This window comes from Apis laboriosa, unplaced genomic scaffold (assembly GCF_014066325.1).
Source record: "Apis laboriosa isolate Shangri-la unplaced genomic scaffold, ASM1406632v1 scaffold1_cov151, whole genome shotgun sequence".
In the NCBI taxonomy this organism is placed as follows: domain Eukaryota; kingdom Metazoa; phylum Arthropoda; class Insecta; order Hymenoptera; family Apidae; genus Apis; species Apis laboriosa.
The window spans coordinates 4654061-4678794 of record NW_025222279.1 but is presented as its reverse complement, the minus strand read 5'-3'; the positions used below and the strand labels follow the sequence as shown (position 1 = coordinate 4678794).

Sequence of the window (24734 nt, the reverse complement as noted above, 5' to 3'; positions counted from 1 at the left end):
TAATAGGGAAATGAATATAAATCGTATATTATATTCATCCGTTCCAGATTTAATAAGAATAGAGCAACGAGTGTTGGTTAAACATCGTAGCTGGTGTACTTTCTGATGCACTTTGACTCGTAAATCGCTCGAAATCGTTTCTCGTCTGAAAGAGGTATCCCAGTAAAGCTTCGCGATCTTCGACGTCTTCGAACGAATCTTGGAACAAATTCAAAGGCAACAAGGTGCTACGGTGCCTCTTTCACGGAGAAATCGAGTTATCTTAAAATTCTATAAAATAATTCAATGCCCGTAATATTCATTTTGATCCACTCCTTTGTTCTTCTAAGCAAAGGAAGATTAAATTAAACCGATATACAACCTAATTTTTACGAAATATTTATAGGAAAAATTTTCAAATTTTTTCCCCAATTTTTCTGATTTTTAAGAATCGTGAAACATTTAAAATATGTGCACTCACCACAATGTCCTTCTCGTCGTAATGAAGATGTTTTGTCCGCTCTGTCCAAAACCATCCAAATATAGGCCAGTCGCGTTGTCGTGTACCAATCCAAGGCATCGATTGGCCCATCTCTGCGCAGCTTTGGCCAAGCCTGGATGCCATTTCTGAAACAGCGTACCAATGTTTTCCTAATAATTTACATACATTAATCGAAAATTTGGGAAAACGAAATTTCAAATTCAAATGCAAATCAGGGAACGGAATAGGCGAATGTTGGATCAAGTTCGCAAACGTATCGGGATATGGTAAAAATTCGGAGGAAAAGAGAGAGAATGGAAGGTATTCCGAGAGTGCATGACTAATTTATTAAAACGAATTGTCACGAATTCTTCAAAATAATTCTAAAAATATTCTCGAAAACGTAAACGTATATATTTAGAAAGAAACAAAAAACGAGGAATCAGAACGAGAGAGTCAGACAAGAGGAATAATAGTTAGAAAATTATTCGCCCATAAAAATATTGAATAAAACGTTGGAGAGACAATTTTTAAGAAATTTCGCAAAAAATATATAATAAAAATCTTTTAAAGTCAAACAATTTTATAACTAGATACAATCTTGGCAAAAAATTTATCGAACCATTCTTCCACGATATTCCCATCCTCGATGAAACGAAAGCGACTGTAACGTCAAGTGCCACTTCGTTTGTTCCAACTCATCCCATTAATTTTCCACCCCGGTATCGTTTTAACGCGAGAGCGATCCTCATAAAAATTTATAACTCATCGCAGACCTTACATCCGGCTATCGAACCGGCTCGTACCTGCCCTTTAAGCTCCCTTGTAACAACGTCTCGATGACTTTCTCCCTCCCCGTGAACACTGCGAATTTTCTAGCCTCGTTCTATTCGCCAAGATTAAAACGACACAGAGGTAAGGTAAATGCGTCGTCGAGCCACTATCCTCGTAATGAAACACCGTGGACCGGTGTTTATTAAAATGCACGGCTTATTAGGAAACCCTAGACGCGTTTATGTCGGTAATATAAGTATTAGGAATAGTGCAAATTTTTAGAGTTCGAAAGGTTTAAGGTTTTAAATTAATTTTAAGTTTAGAGATCGTGCCATGAAATTTTATATCGATTTTCTTTGAAGAGATCATGGGTACAGCGGTACTAGGGAACCCTAGATATGTTTATATCAGAGTATTTGAATATGGTGTGTGAATTTTTAAAATCGGAGATTTTAAAGTTTTAATTTAATTTTAAGTTTAGAGATCGTGCCATGAAATTTTATATGGATTTTGATTGATTTTGTTTGAATGGATCATCGGTACAACTTACTAGGGAACCCTAGATATGTTTATATCGAGATATTTGAATGTAGAATTTTTAGAGTCGAAAGTTTTAAGATTTTAATTTAATTTTAAGTTTAGAGATCGTGTCAGAAATTATTATGAATTTTTTATCGATTTTTGTTAATTTTCATTGATCATGCGCAATGAAACGTTGTAGATGAATGTTCATTCAAATGTACAGCTTACTAGGGAAGATACGTTTATATTACGATGTGAATTTTTGGAAATTAAATGTAATTCTACGTATGTACGTTTTTGAAATTAGAAGAGAAATTTTTACGAGTAGATTTTTGTTAATTTTCAAATTAACAAAAACGTACGTTGTTTGGAATTTCTATTTAATACGAATTAAACGGGTTGCTTTGTTTCAAAGTTAGAATCCATTCGTTAAATGCAGCGTTGATTCCATTAATGCATTCTACTCGTAGATGCTCCATAATTGTTCCAACTACGTGGACGTAAGATAATTGGACTAATTGCATTCGGTAAAGAGTCTGTGAAACTTTGCCGGAAGGAAGTTGGATGATTTTTCATCTACGCGTACCGCGTAATCAATTTTGCTCGAAACTCGTGAATCAACTCGCTCGACCTACAATTTTTCATTATTTTCGAATAACAAAAATTGTAATTCCTACTTTTAACTACTCTTTTTCACAAAATCACGCGTATCGTTCACAATTCAAAATTAAATTATGAAAAAAAAAAAAAAAAGGAAACAAACATCACACTTTTCACGATTTCTACTAACTACTTCTTCCTGATACTTGCATTAATTCCATCTACGAAATTGAACAAAGTTTTCCAATATCTCCCATCCCATATAATAATCTCCATTTAATCGATTTCAATCGAAACGCATAAAACTCGTGGATCGGCTCGATTTTATCTCGCCGTAAAATCGGCGAAACGTTTTCACGGCCTAACAAGCTACCCAAGTATCTTTGCCGTTTCGCTTTAATCAACGTTCCAATTACCAGCACGGAAAGTTTTTCTATCGGGTGGATTAAAATGCGTGTTACACCGTTCCCGGGTCAAAAAATTGAATTATATCGCTTTCAACGTTATTACGGGAATTATCGAGAAGCTTTCTCACTCCCCCTCCCTCTCAATGTGATTCTGTTTCCTTTGTTATTGCCCCCTGGATAACCTTCTTTTCGCTCGTCCAAAACTTTTTTACTCGATGAAAATCTCGCGGAAATCGCCAACTTCCTTCTTCTCCTTGATTCTCTTTACGAGATCTCGAGATTATTTGTAAAGAAGAGAATAGAAGAAGAAGAAGAAGAAGAAGTAAAAAATTATTCTTTACCCTTCGCGTAATTTAAAATCTCTAAGTTTGTAAATTCATTCTTTTCATCTTGCCTCGAAGACGTTTTTTTAACGTTGTAAATTTGAAAAATTCTGAAGAGGACGAAAAGAGAATTCATCGCATAAAATCAATGATTGTTGCTTCGTCCTGCTTCGTTCCGATGATTCGCATGAATAGGATACTGTTAAAATTGAAATTTTTCGTAAAATAGATAAAGAAGAAATTTTCCAATGAAGAGTATTTGTTTTCTCTCTCTCTCTCTCTCACTCTTTCTTTATTTCTTTCGCTTCAACTTAAGTGTTATAATCAACGCGCATGGAATTACCGAATGGAATACTAAGATTGCAAATTTTGTTAAATTCTTCGTACAAGTTGGATTATCATATTTTCATTTTGAACGACGATTTACGTGCCTCGAAATAGCGAGTACGAATGAAATATGAAAGCTTGTAAATTGCGTTACATTCGAAGAGTTAGCGAAGTCTGGAAAGATCCGAGGCCGAGTTGGAGAAGTTGTAGAATACAGGGAAATTATGTAGATTTTCGAGAGTTATGGAGTGTTTAACGCGTTTTATATCACGCCACTACTTTGCATAAAACTTTCAATAAACGAAGAAAAATATTGTTTGCCGCTCCCTTAAAGCGAAGTCAGTCGCGGAGTGAGAACGGAGGATCAAAAATTATATCAGAAATTACACAGCACTATTTTTCTTTAATTAAATCTAACTTTTAAATTACACCGTCCAAACGTTTACCTTTCTCTCGGCCATAGAAGAAAGCTTGGAAGTTTTTGAAGTTTAAAACTTGCACGATATCTCTCTCTCTCTCTCTCTCTCTCTCTCTCTCTCTCTCTCTCTCTCTCTCTCTCTCTCTCTCCCTCTAGTAAAATTCAAATTACGATTATTAATTTGCATTAAATTAAATTTATGGAATATTTATATCGCCGAACTTACAAGTGAAATACATTTCAAGATAAGGAAAATCCTACGATTCTTCAAACTTCAAAAATTTTAAATAGAGATATATATATGTACCAGTTCTGTTCCTGAAACGAAAACACTTACAATTAGGTCAAGGGACAGGTTCTGGACTATCAAGAAAGAGCTATATTGTATCGCGAGGCTGAAAAACATCTTCCACAAAAATCTTCTCTGGTAAGAAAATTACGTAAGAGAAATTGTTTTCCCTCCTTGGACTTCTCCCTCTCTCTCTTTCTCTTTCTCTCTCTTTCTCTCAGTATATACAAACGACACCGCTTTAAAGGAAATGGCATGGTATATCCAATGAATTTTTCCTTATTCTGAATCGCATAACTCGGTTCGATCCTGCCGATCCATAATCAACTACGTAACGACATAATCTACTCAAACCACTTCCAACTCAAACACGGTCAATTATTCAGCTAAACTCAAGACTCGCCGTCCGCAACTTCGAGACGAATTAGTCGTGTGGCGAATCGTAGCGACAACTGGAGCGAGCCAAATGGTCTAGCAACAATCGGCATGCAACAATTTTGATGATGAAACGGACCGAAAACAACCGATTTCCTTTTTTCTATCTCGTGGACAAAGGCAAGCAAATCCGTTACTATCGAAGATAGAACTAAAATCGAAACTAAAAAATTTAAATCGATCCACCTGCGTCATCGTGTTATTAATCTACGAGACAAGCTCGACGTGATCGAATTATCAATTTGAAACCGTCGATTATTTATTCCTACGCGGTTAATTTCGATCGGGGAAATCGTCGAAGTTTTCCAATATATCTCGATGATTAAAATTCGAAATTCCCCCCCCCNCCGGATCCTCGGATTAATTAAACCGAATCAAAAGTGGGGAGGAGGGGGTGGGTTGGAGTCGCATCCCGATTATTCGACTATATAACGAAATGCGCCGATACTTTAACCCAAAAGGGGATTCATCATCGTTAATGGCCGTGAATAATCAGGATCAATGGTGGCATGACTTATGAGATTATTTATTATGCATTAACCGTAATGGCGGGGGAAATATCCGTGAAACAGCGGGCCGATCCGTCCGCCATTTTGGGTTTTACCGGCGCGTGCAATCAACTTAAAATTCATCATTGGACGGGGGCTATAAACCTTCCCGTTGTTGTTAACAACGGGGGAGAGGGGAGGGAGGGGAAGCGTGTTTAATGGCAAACGCGAAAGTAATTGTTTCGGATGTTGAATGAACAGAACGGTATGCGACGTGATTGATCTCCCGTGACCAAACAGTGTACTCTGCTTCCCTCCCTCCCTCCCTCCCTCCCTCCCTCCCTCCCTTTCTAGATCCGATGGATAATTCATGCCTCGGTAAAATTGCGCGAATAAAAGGGGATACTTGTTGTTCGATCATCGAATATACTTTAAACGTATAATTTAAAATTGATGATGATTACGAATGGAATGATTTGTTTCCTATTCTTCTTGTTCTGCCTTCGATGGATAATTTATTTCTCGAATAAAAGGGGATACTTGTTGTTCGATCATCGAATATACTTTAAACGTACAATTTAAAATTGATGATGATTACGAATGGAATGATTTGTTTCCTATCCTTTCTGCCTTCTAGATTCGATGGATAATTTATTTCTCGAATAAAAGGGGATACTTGTTGATCGAATTTATTTTAAACGTATAATTTAAAATTGATGATAATTACGAATGATTTTTTCCTTCCTTCTTGTTTCGAGTTAATTTCCATTGTGACCAAGCAATGTATTCTGCTCTCTTCTTCCTTCCCTGTTTTATAGATCCATAGATAATTTATTTCTTTGTAAAATTGCGATATTTTTTACTTATTCGATGATCAAATTTACTTTAAACGTATAATTTAAAATGGTGATAATTACGAATGGAATGATTTGTTTCCTATCCTTCTCGTTCTGTCTTCTAGATTCGATGGATAATTTATTTCTCGAATAAAAGGGGACTTGTTGTTCGATGATCGAATTTAAATAGTACTTTAAATGTGTAATTTAAAATTGATGATGAATACGAATGGAATGATTTTTTTCTCTCCTTCTTGATTCGATGGATAATTTATGGTTCGAATAAAAAGGGATACTTGTTGATCGATTTACTTTAAACGTATAATTTAAAATTGATGATAATTACGAATGGAACGAAATGATTTTTTCCTTTCTTCTTGTTTCGAGTTAATTTCCATTGTGACCAAGCAATGTATTCTGCTCTCTTCTTCCTTTCCTGTTTTATAAATCCATAGATAATTTATTTCTTTCTCTAAGTAAAATTGCGTTATTTTTTACTTATTCGATGATCAAATTTACTTTAAACGTATAATTTAAAATTGGTGATAATTACGAATAGAACGAAATGATTTTTTTTCGAGCTAATTTCTATTTTGTGACCAAACAGAATGGAAAGTATATTCTGCCTCTCTTCTTGCCTCTCTAGATAATTTATTTTTAGGTAAAATTGCGCGAATAAAGGGGATATTTGTTCGATGATCAAATTTACTTTAAACGTATAATTTAAAATTGGTGATAATTACGAATGAAATGATTTTTCTCCCCTAGTTTCTAAATTTTTATTTTTTTCTATTAAGTATTCTTCTATTAAATAGATTTGCGAAATGATTGGGTTGAAATGAAAGAATGTACAGTGAGAAAGAATATATTTAATAAACGAAATAAATTATATTATGTAGATGTGGGTCATGCCTTTGTTCTACTACACCGAGGTCGCGATTCAAAAAAAGACAAAACTGTACCCAGTGACGACACACAATTCACGCATAAATGTACAATGAGTCGAATCTTTACATATATAAACTCAACACAACTTCGATTCGTTTTATTTTCTATCAAAGATTGAAGAATTTTAGGAAAAGGTTAATTAAATAAACTTCATAATTATTACGAGCAATTGAAATGAATTTAATTGATAATAATCATTACCACTTAGAATTATAAATTACTTGAATTGACAAATTTTAAAAAAGGTTTAATAAAAATTTTTAAGTAATTCCATAAAAAAAACTCGACTAAACACTCTGGACTAACCATTCTGAGCGATTCGTATTAGGAAAAGATTATGGAGCGAGAAAAAAAAATACCCGTTTCACGGTCGATTATCTCGAAGCAAACTCGTCAAACCGAAATAAACAATGACCAGAATCACCCACGTTCAAAGGCAATTATCTCTAACCCTCTACCACTCTTGCGCCACGTTGAACGAATCGATTGCATTTCACCAACGAGTCGTGTCGGATTCGATTATTTCTCGAAAGTAAAGTATCTGCGGCCCGTTTCAATCCGAGTGGAAAACATTTCGTAAGAGGCGTCGTTTTTAACGATCCTCGGTTTCCTTATCTCTTCGAGGCCAATGAGCCGCGCCTTCTGAAAAACCGAGCAGTTGCTTTCGTCGCGATGGTTAACGAAGCGTGGACGAGGCACAAAGGGATTTTCCTCCGGATTGCTCGAGCCTTCGTTTCGAAATACAATACCCTTTCTTTCTCGAAAAGAGAACTTCACCGATTTTGCCAAACCGTGATTATCGAGAACCGTAAATTATGCGAGTTATGCTTTTCGAGTGGTTTTTCGAGAAAGAAAAAACACTGTGACAGGATTAACGAGTGGAAAATAGGAAATGTTTACGTCTATTCGTAGATAAAGATAAATATGTTTTGCTCGAGTCTCGTCGTTGGAATAAATATTCGATGCAATTTCTTTAATTTTGAGTCATGTGCGTGAGAATTAAATTCGATATCGAATCTTTTAGAGGATAAGACAAAGTGAAAGAAGGTATATGTATTATATTATAAAAATATTAAATTTTTCATCTAAGTATACTTTTTATTTTCGACGTGTAAATAAAACATGGAACTGATTAAATCTTTTATTCATGAAATACGCGCATTTATGCGAAACAACGCAATACCACCGCCGATATAGAATTCGAAATCTCCCTTCTATTTGGCTCGATAATAAACTAACGTGTGGTAAAGTTAGAAACCTTCGTTCTCGTGGAATATCGTGGGCTATACGTTTTCCCTCTAACGCGCAATAACAAAAAAATATCGTACGAAACTTTTGTCCCATTGCCGATCGACCGAACGTCGAGTACAAAATCGAAGGGAAATAACATTGTTTATAGAGAATAGTTTTCGTAACCGTGATTATGTAAACTGCAGTTCGTGCGTAAAGTTTAATGTCGATTTTACTCGGATAAAACGATCCGAAAGTAATTTCCATTTCCGCGATAAAACTGGCGGCGGCGGGGGGATATCGATGCGTCACGCTTTTCTTTTTTTTTTTTTTTTTCTTTCTTTTTTTTACTACGATTATTATGGAAATTGCGATCAAAAGTTAATCCCCCCGTGCAATTCTAAAAATTTAGGAAACCGAATAATTAAATGCATTACTAAAATTCACGAATCCTCCGCGACTCAAAAATTTTATCAAAAAAATTGTATCACAAATCGTCCCCTGTTTCCAAACAACAATTTCCAAAAAAAAAAAAAAAAGAAAAGGAGAATCGAGCGTACAACAAACTCTAATTAAACGAAAAATCCCATCTTTCAATCCGAATATACGTAAAAAGTTCCAGCATTGCAGGCCATTTAATTCCAGGCCAACGATACAAGAACAATTTACAATTCCAAATAAAAACACCGAACGATTTCCTAACCAAACTCTAGCCATTCGTATATCCCGCGTATATAATTCATCGAAATATATAGAAACGACTGAGTCGAGTGCAACGCGAGCTTGTTTCACGTCGATATCTCGATTCGTCGCCGAGATAAGAGAAGGGAAGTTCGAAAGTTCGCCCGTTTAAAATGCACGGACGCGCCAACGATGAATGGCGATCGAAATTCTTAGAAACGCGCTGACCTAATCCTTCTCTCCCCTCTCCTCCTGTCCAAATGTCCACTCGGTACCCGTGGTGGGGGGAAAAAGCGATGACTCAGCATCTGTCGTTGACCAGCGCACAAGTGCTGCGCTTGGGACAAGTTTGAGTCACGCGATAAAGAAATTATGCGATATTTCGGTAAGAGGAAACAAAAAGTAGATCAAAGAAGAAAAGTAGATTGTGAAGGTGTGAATTATGGGGAATAGGCGAGAGATTTGAAGTTAGGCTGAGGTAAAGGCTTTGTGATATTTTAGTGGAAGGTGGTTTTTTTCTTTTAAGGTAATAATTCCCTATCTTTCTCATACTAATACAATTGTTACTTTTATCTAAAAACTAATTAGTTTATATTCGTGTTATCCCGTATTAAAAATACAATAATCTGATAACACTTTGTAAAATTTTTTCTTATATAATAATATAACGTTATAGATTATTATCATTAAAATTATTATCATTTGATTCTTCCTTATAATATATATAAAATCTAAAAGAATAATATCGTTTAAACACATTGGAGAATCGCGCATCGATTATATGTTCGAACGAGAGAGGATCGAAATTTGAAATTGGAATAAAAATATGATGTACGAAACATACATAGATGACTCACCATGACCAGCATATTAGCAGCTGGAGGCTTGACCTGGGTGCGAAGATAGTTATGGGTATCGACGATCTTCTGTCGGACCTTGCTGTTGCTCGTTCTCAGCAACTTGACAGGCACCCTCTCCCCATAGAGCCTCGGCGCTGAAAGCAAAGGCAAACGTTCCTCTCAACAACGTCTCGATAACCGATACTCCTTGTCAATAAAACTCTCTCCCTCTCTCTCTCTCTCTCTCTCTTTACCCTCTTCATCCCCCGTCTCCCTTTCTCTTTACACGCGTTGCTCCATTTCCTTCCCTTTCGACCATGGAACAAGTGTCCGCTTTAAAGGGTGAATATCGACAACGCCAACTCGAAACGAGCAATAACGTTCTATTTTCATACCCTTTACCCTGTTTGCCGTCCATGTCGAAACGAAGGGGGGAAGAGGAAGCTTCCCTGTTTCGAATATGATGCGAGGGGAGTTAACTGTTCTTAATAACACAAACGTGAATATATATTTTTTTTTTTTTTATAAATTCTTGTAGAAGGATTTCGATTTCTGTAATTACGTTTCTCTTCTTCGTATTAATTTTATAATAATAATATATACGATGATGCCTGTATCGATACCAAACTTGGCTTCGAACTTTTTTTCTATCCTTTCGTGTAAAACGTGCATCAAAGAAAAAAATAAAAGTAATAAAAGTAAGTTCGAATAATATCTGAATTCTCTCTTCGTATTTACGATCAAAAGCTTTCGAGCTTCCTTCTATCATCACAGGTGAGGATAGACAATTGAAAGGTTCCATTACATCGAAAGATAAACTAAATACAGGCTCAGCCAATATCGATACGATTCTAAGAAAGGAAAAAAGAAATTTTTTAAACGATGTTACAATTTAACAATCGTTTCAAGAAATTGGTGCTAACTTCTGATACTTCTAAATTAAATATATATATATATATATAAAGTATATAAAATTATAACTATATAAAATTAAACAAAAGTATTTGAAAAAAAAAAAAAGAAAAAGAGAATTGATAAAAGATTTCATCCTTCAACCTGGTTAAATGTTCCACAAAAGAAATTCCAACAATGGGTTATTCCATGGTTGATAGAGCAAACGAAAGCTCGGTTATTAAACCAAGTTACGCCCGTGTCCGAGAACAATGGGTCACACTTGTTTTAAGGTGAACGGCCATTTCTACACCACCACCGCGGCGTTTAAGTCGTGATACACCCTCCGTGTAATTTTTGCCCAATTACCGTCCAACAATAGGGGCCGGAAAGCGTCTATTATAAAAACCTCGTATATCACCCCGATCTCGGCCGTATTTCACTCGGTTGCGGAACGTCCGCGATGCAACCGGTTCGTAAAGCCACGCAACGAGCGCACCGGTTAATAGCTGATATAAGGGAGTGCTCGTAAAAAAAAATCTTATTATCCGACTCTCTTCCGCCTTTGCGAAACAATTAGATGGCGTTGCTACCGGCCTTTATATATCGGATTTTTAATTTAGTTATACGCGCTATACCTCTTTATTTTTTAAAAGTGGGTTAAAACCGTACGACTTTTTTTTTTTTTTTTTTTTTAATTATTACGAAAGTTGAATTCCATTCGAGAATAGGGTAGAATCCTTCTTGAAGGATTTAATTTTGAAGATTATGGTGAATTTAGATGTTTAGATTTTTGAAGGATTATCATGTTTTCATAAATCGAATGAGATGTCGAAAGTGTGGAGAAAGAAGGATTATTTTATTTATTTTTAAAAATAATTATTTTTAAAAATGTGGGGTTATTTTATTTATTTTTAAAAATATATGATTTTTTTTTAATTATTAAAGTTGAATTCCATTCGAGAATAGAGTAGAATCCTTCTTGAAGGATTTAATTTTGAAGATTATGGTGAATTTAGATGTTTAGATTTTTGAAGGATTATCATGTTTTCGTGTTTTTAAATATCGAAAGGAAGAAACGAGAAGGAAGGATTATTTTATTTATTTTTAAAAATGGATTAAAAACATATGACTTTTTTTTTTAATTAGTACGAAAGTTGAATTCCATTCGAGAATAGAGTAGAATTCTTCTTGAAGGATTTAATTTTGAAGATTATGGTGAATTTAGATGTTTAGATTTTTGAAGGATTATGTTTTCATAAATCGAATGAGAAATGTCGAAAGTGTGGAGAAAGAAGGATTATTTTATTTACTTTTAAAAGTGGATTAAAAACATACGACTTTTTTTTTAATTATTACAAAAGTTGAATTCCATTCGAGAATAGGGTAGAATTATTCTTGAAGGATTTAATTTTGAAGATTATGGTGAATTTAGATGTTTAGATTTTTGAAAGATTATCATGTTTTCGTGTTTTCAGATATCGAAAGGAAGAAACGAGAAGGAAGGATTATTATTATATTTATTTATTTTTAAAAACATATGATTTTTTTTTAATTATTAAAGTTGAATTCCATTCGAGAATAGAATAGAATCCTTTTTGAAGGATTTAATTTTGAAGATTAGTTAAGAAACGAGAAGGAAGGATTATTTTATTTATTTTTAAAAATGGATTAAAAACATACGATTTTTTTTTTAATTATTACGAAAATTGAATTCCATTCGAGAACAGAGTACAGAATCTTTTTTGAAGGATTTAATTTTAAAGATGGATTATGATGAATTTAGATGTTTAGATTTTTAAAGGATTGTCATGTTTTCGTGTTTTTAGATATCGAAAGTGTGGAAGGAGGAAGAAACGAGAAGGAAGGATTATTTTATTTATTTTTAAAAGTGGATTAAAAACATACGACTTTTTTTAATTATTACGAAAGTTGAATTCCATTCGATAACAGAGTACGTAAGAATCCTTCTTGAAGATGAATTATGATGAATTTAGATGTTAGATTTTTTGAAGGATTATCGTGTTTATCATAAATCTTTTTCCATAAATCGAATGAGATATCGAAAATGTGAAAAGAGAAAGAAAGGAGAATAAAGGAGAAGGAAGGATTATAATATTCGTGGAAGCGATTCTAATTGTTGAAAGTGGTCTCGTATTTTGCATACCATTTCTTGACAACATCTTTCGCGATCTCCATTACAAAGTTCCAACCATTATCACCGGTATTTCCATCCTCCACAAATTTAACATCTAATTAAGAGTCCCTTTGAACGGAACATTTCCCTAACACCTACCCATCCTTTGTCTAAGAAACTTCTCGGGTTACTTTATCGACGAGTCCATTTACAGAGCAAACACGAGACCCATTTTTCGTAACCCCTACCTGTATCCTCAATTACAATTTTAATTAAAAAAATTTCTCTCACTCTTCGCCCTACGTTTCATTAAGAAGAAAAAAAAAGGATATATATATATAAGGAGAAATTTGTTTTTACAAAAAAAAAAAACTTATTCCTTTCGAAATAGAAATTTATTAATAATCACTTATCCTTCAAAATATATTTCGATTCGATTGTTCGTACAAAAAGAAAAAAAAGTTTTATTCTTCAAATATTACGAAACTCGGTTCAATTTTCCACGAAAAAAAAAAAAAAAAATTCTACACTCAAGTATCCTATTTTTATCGATTCCTTTGAATTACAAAACTCAAAAAACCAACTCAATTTTTTTCCACAGAAAAAGGAAACCTCCGTTTACATTATTTAAAAATTTTTCAAATATTTCAAAACTTTGCCAAAAACACAATTTTTCACGGAGACATTCTCTATTCGCATTTTTTTTTTTTTTTCTTTTTTTCCCCTTTCAAAATTGTCAAATATTCCAAACCACCGATTCAATTTTTCACACAGGAAACAAAATCTCTACTCTCATCCATCATTTTTCTTTTTTTTTTTTTTTTTTTTTTTTTTTTTTTTTTTCATCAATTCTTGGAAACTCAAACTCGATTCCATTTTCGGCGCAACACCTCCCCCAGATTCAAATCACCAAGTCCCCGATCAATATCAATCCATACGTCTCGCAACGTAAGAATTTTTCTCTGATTAATGGGGGGGGGGGGGCTGCGAAAACTCTGGCCCTCGACAAGTGGCAGATATTACTCACACACAGTTGGAGAAACTTTGCCACCTATGTGCGCGGTAAATACGAATCTTGCGGATTTCTTTCAATCGTGGATTCGCGACGACATCTGGCACCACTGGATTTTGCTAAGAGACCGATTCTCCATTTCTTCGCATCACCGGCCACTTTTCTCTTAGACGCGAGGCAAAAAATTATGAGACCGGTTTTTCATCGATTGTTTTTCTGTTAAACCATTTGCAAATGGATTTCTCCACATTCTATTTCTTCTTCATTCCTCTCCCTCGATAAAATTAATATCATTAATAGATTAATAACGATAAATTTTGATGTACCAAAGGCAGAGGTTGAAAGAAATTTATCTCTGAGGGAAATGAAAGGTTGAGAAATTCTAAGATTACGATCGATAACAAGTTCTCATTATCGAACGTTCTATTATTAAATACTGCTGAAATATCTCGTTACTATTCTTAAAGAAAATTCTATAAAAATTTCCATATTTTACAGAATGCAATTTCCAAAAATCTTGATTAACCAAGACACGAGTTGTTCCCCTGTTCGATCTCATTACAGAGAGACAATCCGGCCAGGCGATAATCATCGATCCCCCGAATGATCGCAAATTATCGAGTCAACGGGCAATGCGCATTATCCCAGATCGAAGGAGGCTCGTCGTTGGCGCGTAATCAACGACGAGCTTGATCTCCTTACCTATCCCACCTATTATCCCCAATTTATCGCGCTCTCTTAGCCATCATCTCTCGGCTGATCGATCGGATGTTTATCCACCTCGTGGTGTGGGTGTTTCGATAAAATCTAGTGCAGAGGACAGCCTTGACAAGCTCCGCCTTGATCCCTAATTTAACATTTCAGGACATTCCAGGTTAGACCTGGCTTTTTCTCCCTTCCTGCTCCTCCTCCCTCCAAACATCTTACGAAAGAATGGCGGCCATCGTGGTTTCCTTCTCCTCGAGGAGAAGAGGAGGGTTGGTGGAGGAGGGTTGATCCTGCTTAGGGTTCGAAACAAACAAACTTTGGAAGAAGTTGGTAGGTAGAGGAGTTGGTTTCGAGACGATCTTGTTGTGAGGGGTGGGGCGAATGTGGGCAAGTACTTGAGGGTATATTGGATCTGTATCGAGTATTTTTGAAGAAGTGGAATCTCTTTCTACTCGTTGAGGATGAGGTTTTTTTTTTTTTTCTGTCGATTTATTGGAGATCTCGATTGGGATTCAGGGTATTCTCAATCTTTTATTCATTCTTTTTATCTATCGATCGTGAAGCTTTTGGTAATTTATTTTACTTTGGGAATTATCTCGTGCGTTGAAATGGAATTTGAGAGATTCGTTGATTTTTTTTTTTTTTTTGTTTCTTTGTTTATATCGATCTTGGATGATACTTTATTGGAAGTCTTTTGAGAGCATTGGAATTTTTATTAATTTCTTTTTTTATTTTGGCACGATGACTTTTCGTTAATTATTTATCGAAAATTCTTCTAAAATAATATTTTCAAATTCGTGGAATTTATGCGAAATTCTTTAAATAAATTTTTTCTCCTTTTTAATTAAAAAAAATATGAGTTCATATATATATATGGAATATACATGGAAATTAATATATATATTCTTTTATTTTTCTTCATCGTTTTTAATTCACGTTTGATGAAAAAGAAATGAAATATTGGCAAAATATAAATTCCAGCGAATTTGGAATTTTCAATGCTTCGAATTTTCTCTTTTTTTTTTTTTTTCATTTTTTAAAAAAAAAGTGTTGACTGTAATTGCATTTCGTTTCATCACCCTCGTTACACGTTTTAATTTTCCCTTTGAGAAACACGGGGAAAAAGGAGAAATTTCAATTTCTAAATCCTCCTTTTAACTTTTTTCTCCAAGAATTTCCATCTATTCGTATTTCAAGTATCAATAAATCAAGCGCTAAACTTTTCACCGATAGTTCTATTTTTATTATTTAAAATCAATAAATGATGATTCGATCGACAAAAGACAGAAAAATTAGCTCTTTCTTTTTCTTCCTCCTCTTCTTTCTTTCTCATCTTTTCTTCGATTTGTTTTCCTCCCCTCAAAATAAAATTTGACTCGCAAATTACAAAATTCCTAAAGCAGTTTCGCACGAATTCCCCTGACCTTTGTTTATATCAACTTTGTACTTCCTCCTCCCCCTTGCCTCGAAATATTAGAAACGACCAAGTTCAGAGTTTGGGGTAACAGGTGTGCATAATGAATCCGTGTGCAACCTTCTCTCCACCTATCATGTACACACCGAATGAATATTATGAAAAAAAATTCGGAACGACGTGGCCACTATTTTTTTTTTTTTTTTTTTTTTTTTTTTCATTAAAGAACAAGATGAATACTCGTCCAGAAGATTCGTCATTATCGAAACTTTTCTGAATTTTCTCTAGAAAAAAATATATATATATAACGATATTAAGAAAAGAAAAGGAAAAAATATCGACGATGCGGAACACGAAAAACATTCTATTTGTCAAAAATACCGAATGTCTCGTCGACGTTCGAAGCTTGTCACAATTCACCATCCACTCGACGGATTCTCGAAATATCTTTCCACGAAATATTCCAAGAGATATCGCGGGCTATTACGTATTTCGTTGTATTCCAAAGATTCGATAAGAAATATTCGGGAGAAATTCGCCTATAAGGTGTTTAAGATTTCCTAGATCGTAACGGTTATTCTAACCCGTGAAGGAGAAGAAGAGAGGGATGAATGGAAAGGATTGATATAAATGTTCTCTACTTACTAGGTTTGCTGCGATGCGTCTTTCGTGGCACGGCTGCTGGCAGCGCCAGGGCTATTAGCACGATGATCCAGAACCACCTCATAATTTCCGATTACGAACCTGGAACACACCGGGTTATGACGCGTTATTGAAAAAAGCAGAGACGAAGAAGCGAAACGGGGTTGGAATTTAAAAAAAGAAGAAGGGGTTATTGTTCCTTGACTCGTCATTATTTTTCAGCCGTGATGCATTTTCATAATTTTCGTAATTCATAAATATATTACGATGTATAAACGAGTAGCAACGTTTTTGCATCTCTCTTGGTTGCTGATTAAACGACCGTTTATTTTTCGAATAAACTGTTTCTGTCTCGTTGGAAAAACATTGAAAAAAATGAGACGAGACGATTAAATTTTGCGCGTTAATCTCGTTCTTGTTTTTAATTCGAATAATATTTTGCCCGCTACGTAATATTATTCCATACGAGGGGCGGAAATACGAGATTTATTCCCCGAACGAGGGCCATGAATCTTGTTTGCATGTCGAGCTTTTAGCACGCTATCTTTTTACAAAACATCTTTTATTCGGCCGGTGGAGAAAACGTTTTACCAAACCGTTTGTTATCAGTTAGCTTGAAATGTTGAATGCAAGCTTGAAAGCCAAAATATGTGTTTTATACTTTTTAAAAAGATGCGAATATAACGCTTTGAAAAGAAAACCTTTTTTTTTTTTTTTTCTATCAAAATAAAATTTTATACCACCTTTTATTCCACAATGAAAAAAAAAATACTCTTTATAAATAAAATTTAAGCGGTTATGCAAAAAGGTTTTTTTTTTTTCAAAAAAAGAGTAGAGATTCTATTTAGAATCAGAATTCATCCTCGACGAGGACTTTCTTTTCCTTTCCTCGCCATCCTCATTCTTCTATATTTATGTCTAAACAATAATCCCACCATCTATAAATCAATCGTACTCCTCCCTCTTTCCTCGAATTCCTAGATAAATGTTCAAAACTGTTGCAAAGTAGCTCGCCATTTTCCTCAGAAAAGTCATCGATTCCACGATTTTTATTTCACTTGTGCCTATAATTACTTCTTCAATACTTCTTAAAATCACTTCCGTCTCAGAAACAATAATTTCTCATCCGAATATATTTCACCCTCCTTCTCGACATCCGAATATCCGAAATATCAATCAAACTATCAATAATTCTCTTCGAGGAATTTTCCAAAGGATGGTAACCACCACGAAATTCCATTCAAATTCAAACATCTTTCCGAACTTTATTAAACTAAAATTAAATTCGAAATCGAAGGGGAAAAGAAGACTCGCTCGCTCGCACCCAATTACGCAACTAATTATCCCCCCTCCACTCCCCCTCCTCTCTCGATTTATCTTCTCTAAATGGCGCGCGCCTTTGGATTCCCAACGTCGGTTCTCTTTGGCTCGTCTCGAGAGCCAGAGCTTATATTTTTTTCGAGGTGTTCATTAAAGAAAGCCTCTTACCGGCCCCTTCTTATCTCGGCCCTTTTTCCGGGACGAAACGACACGGCCTCGTCTCGCACGCCCGCCAAACGAGGAGGCAGCCGGCCAGAAAAAGAGCAAAAAACTGGAAATAAGACGATCCAAAGACGATGCCAGGATAGAGATTTACGCGGCAGGCATTCTTCCTCTCTGAAATTCTCTCTCTCTCTCTCTCTCTCTCTCTCTCTCTCTCTCTCTCTCTCTCTCTCTCTATGATCGCGCGTATTTCACCTACGTAATTGTGAACAAGTTTGAATGAAGCATTTTGACAGTTTTAGGGGGGCAAGAGGGATTTTATTTTTGAAATATCATGGAACGAATGGAGTTAGGTTTTTTTTAAGCTTGGCTCAGTTGTTTCTTGAATATTTTTAAGAGTCGTGTTTATACCATGTGTTATTCATTTACCATGAAAGGAGTTAATGTATAATGAATCTTTTTAAATTTTTATTTTTATTTCGTATTTTTCCGTGTACGTGAATAAAATCTGAAAGTCAATTGAATAATATACGTTTCATTTTATTCTTCTATTTCGTAAAGACGCTTGTTCCAAATTTATACATCCATTATTTTCCAAATATTATTTCATTATTGTTCCCTTAATTAATAAATATAACACACCTATATACGTACGTTCCTGATCGAAATGAAAAACAATCAAAGATACAACCATCACGAGATATTTTCTTAAAAAAAAAAAAAGAAAAACCACAAAATCACTTTCGAAAGCTTGACTATACGCATGTTCGAAATGTAAAAGTGAAGATCGAAAGCGAAGAAAGAGAGAAAAAAAACTTTTCACGCACAAATTAGGTACTCGTAGCTCAGCGTTGAAATCAATTTCGATTCTCCGTGTATCCGTGGTTTTCACGCTCGAACGCGCCCCCCTCATTAATCACGATTGCCCGCATCAGCGGGAAATTTCATTATTTCTCCGGAGGCGACGTGTCCGGGTGTGTTGCGCGCTCCGCGCAACGGTACACCAAACGAAGACAGATTGGCGTTCCGCCGCTCCGTGGAAATCGCCTACAGCGCGAAAACCGACCGAAATCCGACCGTGTTAAACGCTCGTCTTCCCCAGCCGCACGACACGGCTATCTAGCCGGAAAATCAGCCGATTATGAGCGGCCCCTTCCCCCCCCCCCTGTGTCAATGAGGCAGGCTTGTTAAATGGATTTGCCCGATCAGCCGGAAATTTCGCTTTCGCGAGATTATTTATTTCATCGGCCACTTTTTGCGTCTGATTTATTTCGTTTTATATTCCTTCGAATCGATGAATATTTGAACCTTTCCTCGGAGGCATTGTGTAAGCAAAGGTAAGGTACGGTATTTGAAATCAGCGATTGTGAAATAAAATATTATATATTCGAATGGTTTCTTTTTGTGTGTTTGTGGGGGGGGGGGGGGAAGAGTTGTTGAAGAAATTTTAAGTTTTTTTCTTTCTTTCTTTCTTTCTTTCTTTTTTTATGTAGAATAATTTTAAATCAATTTTGTAAATTAGATGTTATACGGCAGTGAATTATTGGATGTATTTGTAATTTTTAGAAGGAAGATCAAATTTTTGAAAGGTGTCAAAAGATTCCATCCGTTTTATTCCATCCGAATTAAATATTATGAATAAAATAGGAGATAAATTTATTTCAGATAGGTGGTAGATATATTATTTGAGAATTTTATTCGATCAAATAATTTTTCTCTCTAATATTCGTGTAAAATTAAAAGTTTCAAATGTGCAAATCTTCCCCGATATTATTATATTCCAAAAATTACATCGCGAATCTATCGAGAAATAATTTGAACAATTTGCCTCGTTTTTCCTGTACTGAAGAAAAGAAATTTATTATCAAATAAATGAATTAACCAAAATTCTGAATCAGAATTCTCTTATCATTTTAACATCTATAAACTATTTTTAAACATTTCTACATTCAACTCTATAGCATTAAAAAAACTCATCCTTCCCCGATATCAACTTTATCAATCATTTTTTAAATCATTCTTCTCCAATACTTATCCACTTTTTATATTCAACTCTATATATTATATACATACTATATATATTTATTAAAACTCATCCTTTTCCAATATCAACTTTATCAACTTTATAAATCATCCTTCTCCAATACTTATCCACTTTTTATATTCAACTCTATATATTATATACATACTATATATATTTATTAAAACTCATCCTTTTCTAATATCAACTTTATCACCTTTCTACATTCCACTTTATAGCATTAAAACTCATCCTTTCCCAATATCAACTTTATCAACTTTTTAAATCATCCTTCTCCAATACTTATCCACTTTTTATATTCAACTCTATATATTATATATATACTATATATATTTATTAAAACTCATCCTTTTCTAATATCAACTTTATCACCTTTCTACATTCCACTTTATAGCATTAAAACTCATCCTTTCTCAATATCAACTTTATCAACTTTTTAAATCATCCTTCTCCAATACTTATCCACTTTTTATATTTATTTATTAAAACTCATTTTTCTCCAATATCAACTTTATCACCTTTCTACTTATCCATTTTTTACATTCAACTCTATATATATTATATATACTATATACATTACATACATTAAAATATATACTCTATATATATATACATTACTTATATAACTTTCCACATTCCACTCTATAGCATTAAAACTCAATATCTACATTTATCCACTTTCCACATTCCACTTTACGGCATTATTCGTCCGCTTATTTAGCTAAAACACTAGGCGAAAAACCTCTCGCGTTGAAGTAAAAGAGAGGAGGGGGTTGAAATTTTGCCAAATACGTGTCGTTCGAGGTACGTATCGCGAGAGGGTTGGTACGGGAATCGTCGATAGCCGAGGAGAGGTAAATGGTTCGTGAGTCAGTATCGTGTCTCGATTTCAGGCCCGAGCGATCAGAGAAAGCCGATAGAAAAAGGAGGTGGGTAAGAGGCACCACCCCCACCCTATATCCGCTCTATATATCTTAAACCATTTTGCATTCGCTCTATACGCCTATCGTCTGCGCGGAAAAAGGCTGAAAAAGGCGGCGGATTCCGGGAAAAAAGAAAATGAAAACGGAAGCGTATAAAAGCGTCTGCGCACGTCTGTTCGGGGGGAAAGGGGGAAGAGAGCGAAAAATATCTTTGACGTTCGATCTCGAGGACCTTTGCGTCTCGACTTTATTGCATATACCGATATGGCTGATCTTGCCACTGTGCGTGAGATATACTATATATATATATATCGGTGTTGATAGTGCAACGGTTTATGACGGTGAAACGTCGTAAAAAGCGTCATGAAAATTTGTAAAGAAGGATTTTTTTTTTATTCTTCTTTTTTTGTTTTTTTGTAATGGATGGTTTATGACAGGGGGGAGAGGGTGTATTGTAAGTAAAAGACGGTGTGAAAATTCGTCATTTCGAAATGGAGATTTCTTGTTTGGAAATTTGTTTGTATTTGGAATGTGTATTTGGGAGATGTATTGTTCCTGAAATCATGTTGGTATAGTAAAATTTGTGAAAATATTGTGCTTGAAAATTTGAAAAAATAGGAATGGATGTAATGTAAAAAATGGTATATAAAAAACTTGTAAAAAAAATATTCGAAATGTATTTGAAAGAATAGCGCAGTGGAGTATGAGGATGTATAATAAAAAGTGCTGTGAAAAATTTGTTAAAAGGAAAATATATGGAAGAAGGGAAAATATTTGGAAAAAAATAATGATTTACCATACGGAAGTGTATGATGAAATATATGATTTAATAATTCATAAAAAAGATTTTTCTTTATGCTTGGAATGTAATTTGGAAAGATAGCGACGTGACTGCGAAATTTTTAATAAATATATTATCGATCTTTGTGTTCCATTAATTCGATAATATTTTATCGCCAATATCTCGAAGGTGGAAATAACTTTTGAAATTTAATAATAAAAATAAAAGATTTAACAGTTGAAATTTCATTGAAATTTCGCAACAATTGAAATTTTGGAGAACGGTTTGAAATATTTGGCGAGAATGAGAAATAGGTTTTTGAGAAGTTGGAAACTGTGAAATTGGAAGATTAGAGAACTCGGTTGGTTGTAGAGTTTAGAATTGAAGAGCATTGCGGAGCATTCAAAATTGCAAGGTTCAGAATTTTAGAGCTTCTATGTGTAAAGTTGGGCAGGCTTGAAAATTAGGATAGACCGAGATAGAGCCGAAGACGAATTTTCGAAATTCCTCCCCGTTGTTCCCCGCGAAAAATTCCATATTAAATTTAACACCACAAATTTAACGAAAGGAGATTCTAAAATGTTTATAGCAATATTTTGATTTAAAATTTTTAAAAATGTAATATATATACGATATATCTCAAACGTATCTTTCATTTACAATTCTCCTACTCGATATCCTCAAATGAAAATATTAAATAAATTTAATAAAAAAAAAATATAACGAGTTTTAATGAAAAATCATCTCTCGAAATCTTTCGAATGAAAATATCGCGGAAAATTCATGGAGATCCAGCATGAAACAATGAAAAAGTGGTTACACCTTCGAATTTCGGATTAAAACGATTATAATAATAATAACGCGCTTTTAATAACATATAATGATATAGATAGAAAATATTTGAACAAAGTGAACGAGGTTTATTAGACGCCACGTAAACACTTGATGCATTTACTTCGTTTTATTATTTAGAGAGGAAGGCCGAAACGTTGCCAGTTTCGTGTCATATCGAATTCCAGTGGCGAAAGCAGAGATGCTCTCAGCCAGGTCTGCCTATAACCGATTTCGACTACTGGAACTGCCATCGATGCGGTATCGCGTTTCGACGAAACACGAATTTTCTACGCGAAAATATGAATGCAGAACAAGTCTATGAATACGTGAAACAACATCATATAGGAGTTGCACGTTTCTGGTAAAAGGAAAAGATTTTTCTTCTAAATTAACTTTAAGATAAAATTAACTTTAAGATATTCGATGATTAGGAAAAATCCTTTAAATTTTTTTCTCGACTTAATCTTTGAAACGATTAAACGAAGAAGAATCTTCAGGATACATAGGGAATGTATACACATTTCACTGAAATTACATTACGCTGAGAGCTATTATGAGCGGGATCCCAATATCATTCGTGAAATTAAATGAAAACATCCACAGGCGGTACGCGAAAACTTTGAGCAAGAGATATTTTTGTTTGGCAGCGAATTTCAATGTGGATTCTGTGTACGATTTATTATAATTTAAAAAAATATATATATCTTGAGAATTATGAAGGAATTGGGTGAAAAATATTTAAGAACCTTCGCCTTTTTTTTACTTTCCAGTCACTTTTCGTTTTCGCGAAGTTTCGCACGGTGTTGGAAGGTTTCTACGAATTTCCATATTTTCAGCGATAATCCATGGCGCGTTTCCATTAAGTGGAAAAACATGTCGTCCATCGAGATAAAAAAAGAGGTACAACTAGGAACGAAGTCAGCGTAATTAGCCTGTTTTCCGCGATCGAGTATCGCAATCGAAACTTTTCGACCCAGTTTTCACTTCGAGATCTTTGACATCGCGTTCAAAGTGTCGTGCAAAGAAATGGCGACCTTGCAAAATGGCGTCCCGCGAATGGAAACCCGCGAAAATTCGAAAATTGAACAACACTGTCTGTGAATTATTATTATATCTGTGAATTATAATAATATTTTTCAATAAAAGTTTCATTTTCATTTTCAATATATTTAAATTTCTTCCATCGATCACGTCAATCGAATATTCATATGTTCAGAGGCGGATAAGTTTCGGAGAAGTTTAGTTTATTCCTTATGCGCAACGAATTAAACCGTGTGGCTATCAATCAATCAAATAATGGCCAGAATAGCAAAGTTAGTTTCTAACAATCAAGTTTAGCTAGTTGTTTAATCAATCGGTATCAGTATTGGTAGGAAACAATACAACTTCTATATATACATAACGTTGGATCAATATTTCCTATAATAAATTAGCTTGAGATACCACGATCCACGTTATAATTGAACGATCCTTCTGATCCTTAATTATAATATACTTTGTACGGAATATATCAATGGAACAATAATTCTTGTCGAAAAACGATGCAAAAATAATTCGTTCGATTAATAAAAAAAAAAAATTAATCCACCATTTTACGATCTCCATCCAAGTTTGGGGCTTCAATTTTGACTCATACTTCTGACATATAGATTCATGACATATAGATAAACGGTATATTAAATTGTGGACGTGGATCAAAAGCGATCCTGTTTGCTCGTTACTTTTTCATCGATTCGAGGATCGAAGGAAAAATTTAATCTTCAATGACTCGATGATTATGGAAATATATACGTCTCGTTTCGTGTGTTTAACTGAGAGCGTGGAGGGAGAAAAGGGGGAGAGAAAAAAGGGGAGGAAGTGCGTCTGTGTGGAAAGGAGAGGAAAGACGAGTTCGAGTAGTAAGAGGGAAGAACGATCCCCGAGGAAATCCGTCAAAGAAAGCCGGTAACGTCTATTAAGACCTTTGTCGCATGATTCGCATTTTTATAACCGAATCGACGTTGCTGAAACGCGATTTCATCCCCCGTTGGCTTTCCTCAGACAAAGGGATCGAGATTGTTCGCCGCATTACAAAGGCATTCGTGGGAATACCGGGCAAAGACGTATAAGGTATATTCCGAGGAATGATTTTGCTGGTTGAACAAATTCACCAAACGTTTCGTTATTACTTACGTGTGCATCTAACCTCGAATTCCAACCTCGAATATTTCAACAATTTTGTAAAATCGATTCGTTGATTCGTTCGAATTATTAATCACATCGTCGAGGTAGCATTTTCTTTTTTTTTTTTTT

The 24734-nt window shown here is 34.6% G+C and overlaps 1 protein-coding gene across 5 annotated transcripts in view; it reads right to left on the bottom strand.

Annotated features, from left to right (window-relative positions):
- The window catches only part of LOC122712429 (cysteine-rich venom protein-like), a 116032-nt gene that overhangs the window by 13978 nt on the left and 77320 nt on the right, over positions 1 to 24734 (bottom strand). For all 5 annotated transcript variants that reach the window (XM_043932118.1, XM_043932119.1, XM_043932117.1 and 2 more), the window contains 3 exons: positions 16385 to 16483; positions 9596 to 9732; positions 461 to 606 (listed from right to left, as the gene is read on the bottom strand). In XM_043932118.1, coding sequence (XP_043788053.1) covers positions 461 to 606; positions 9596 to 9732; positions 16385 to 16466 — 365 coding nt within the window. In that variant the 5' untranslated portion in view covers positions 16467 to 16483. The remainder of the gene's footprint in view (positions 1 to 460; positions 607 to 9595; positions 9733 to 16384; positions 16484 to 24734) is intronic.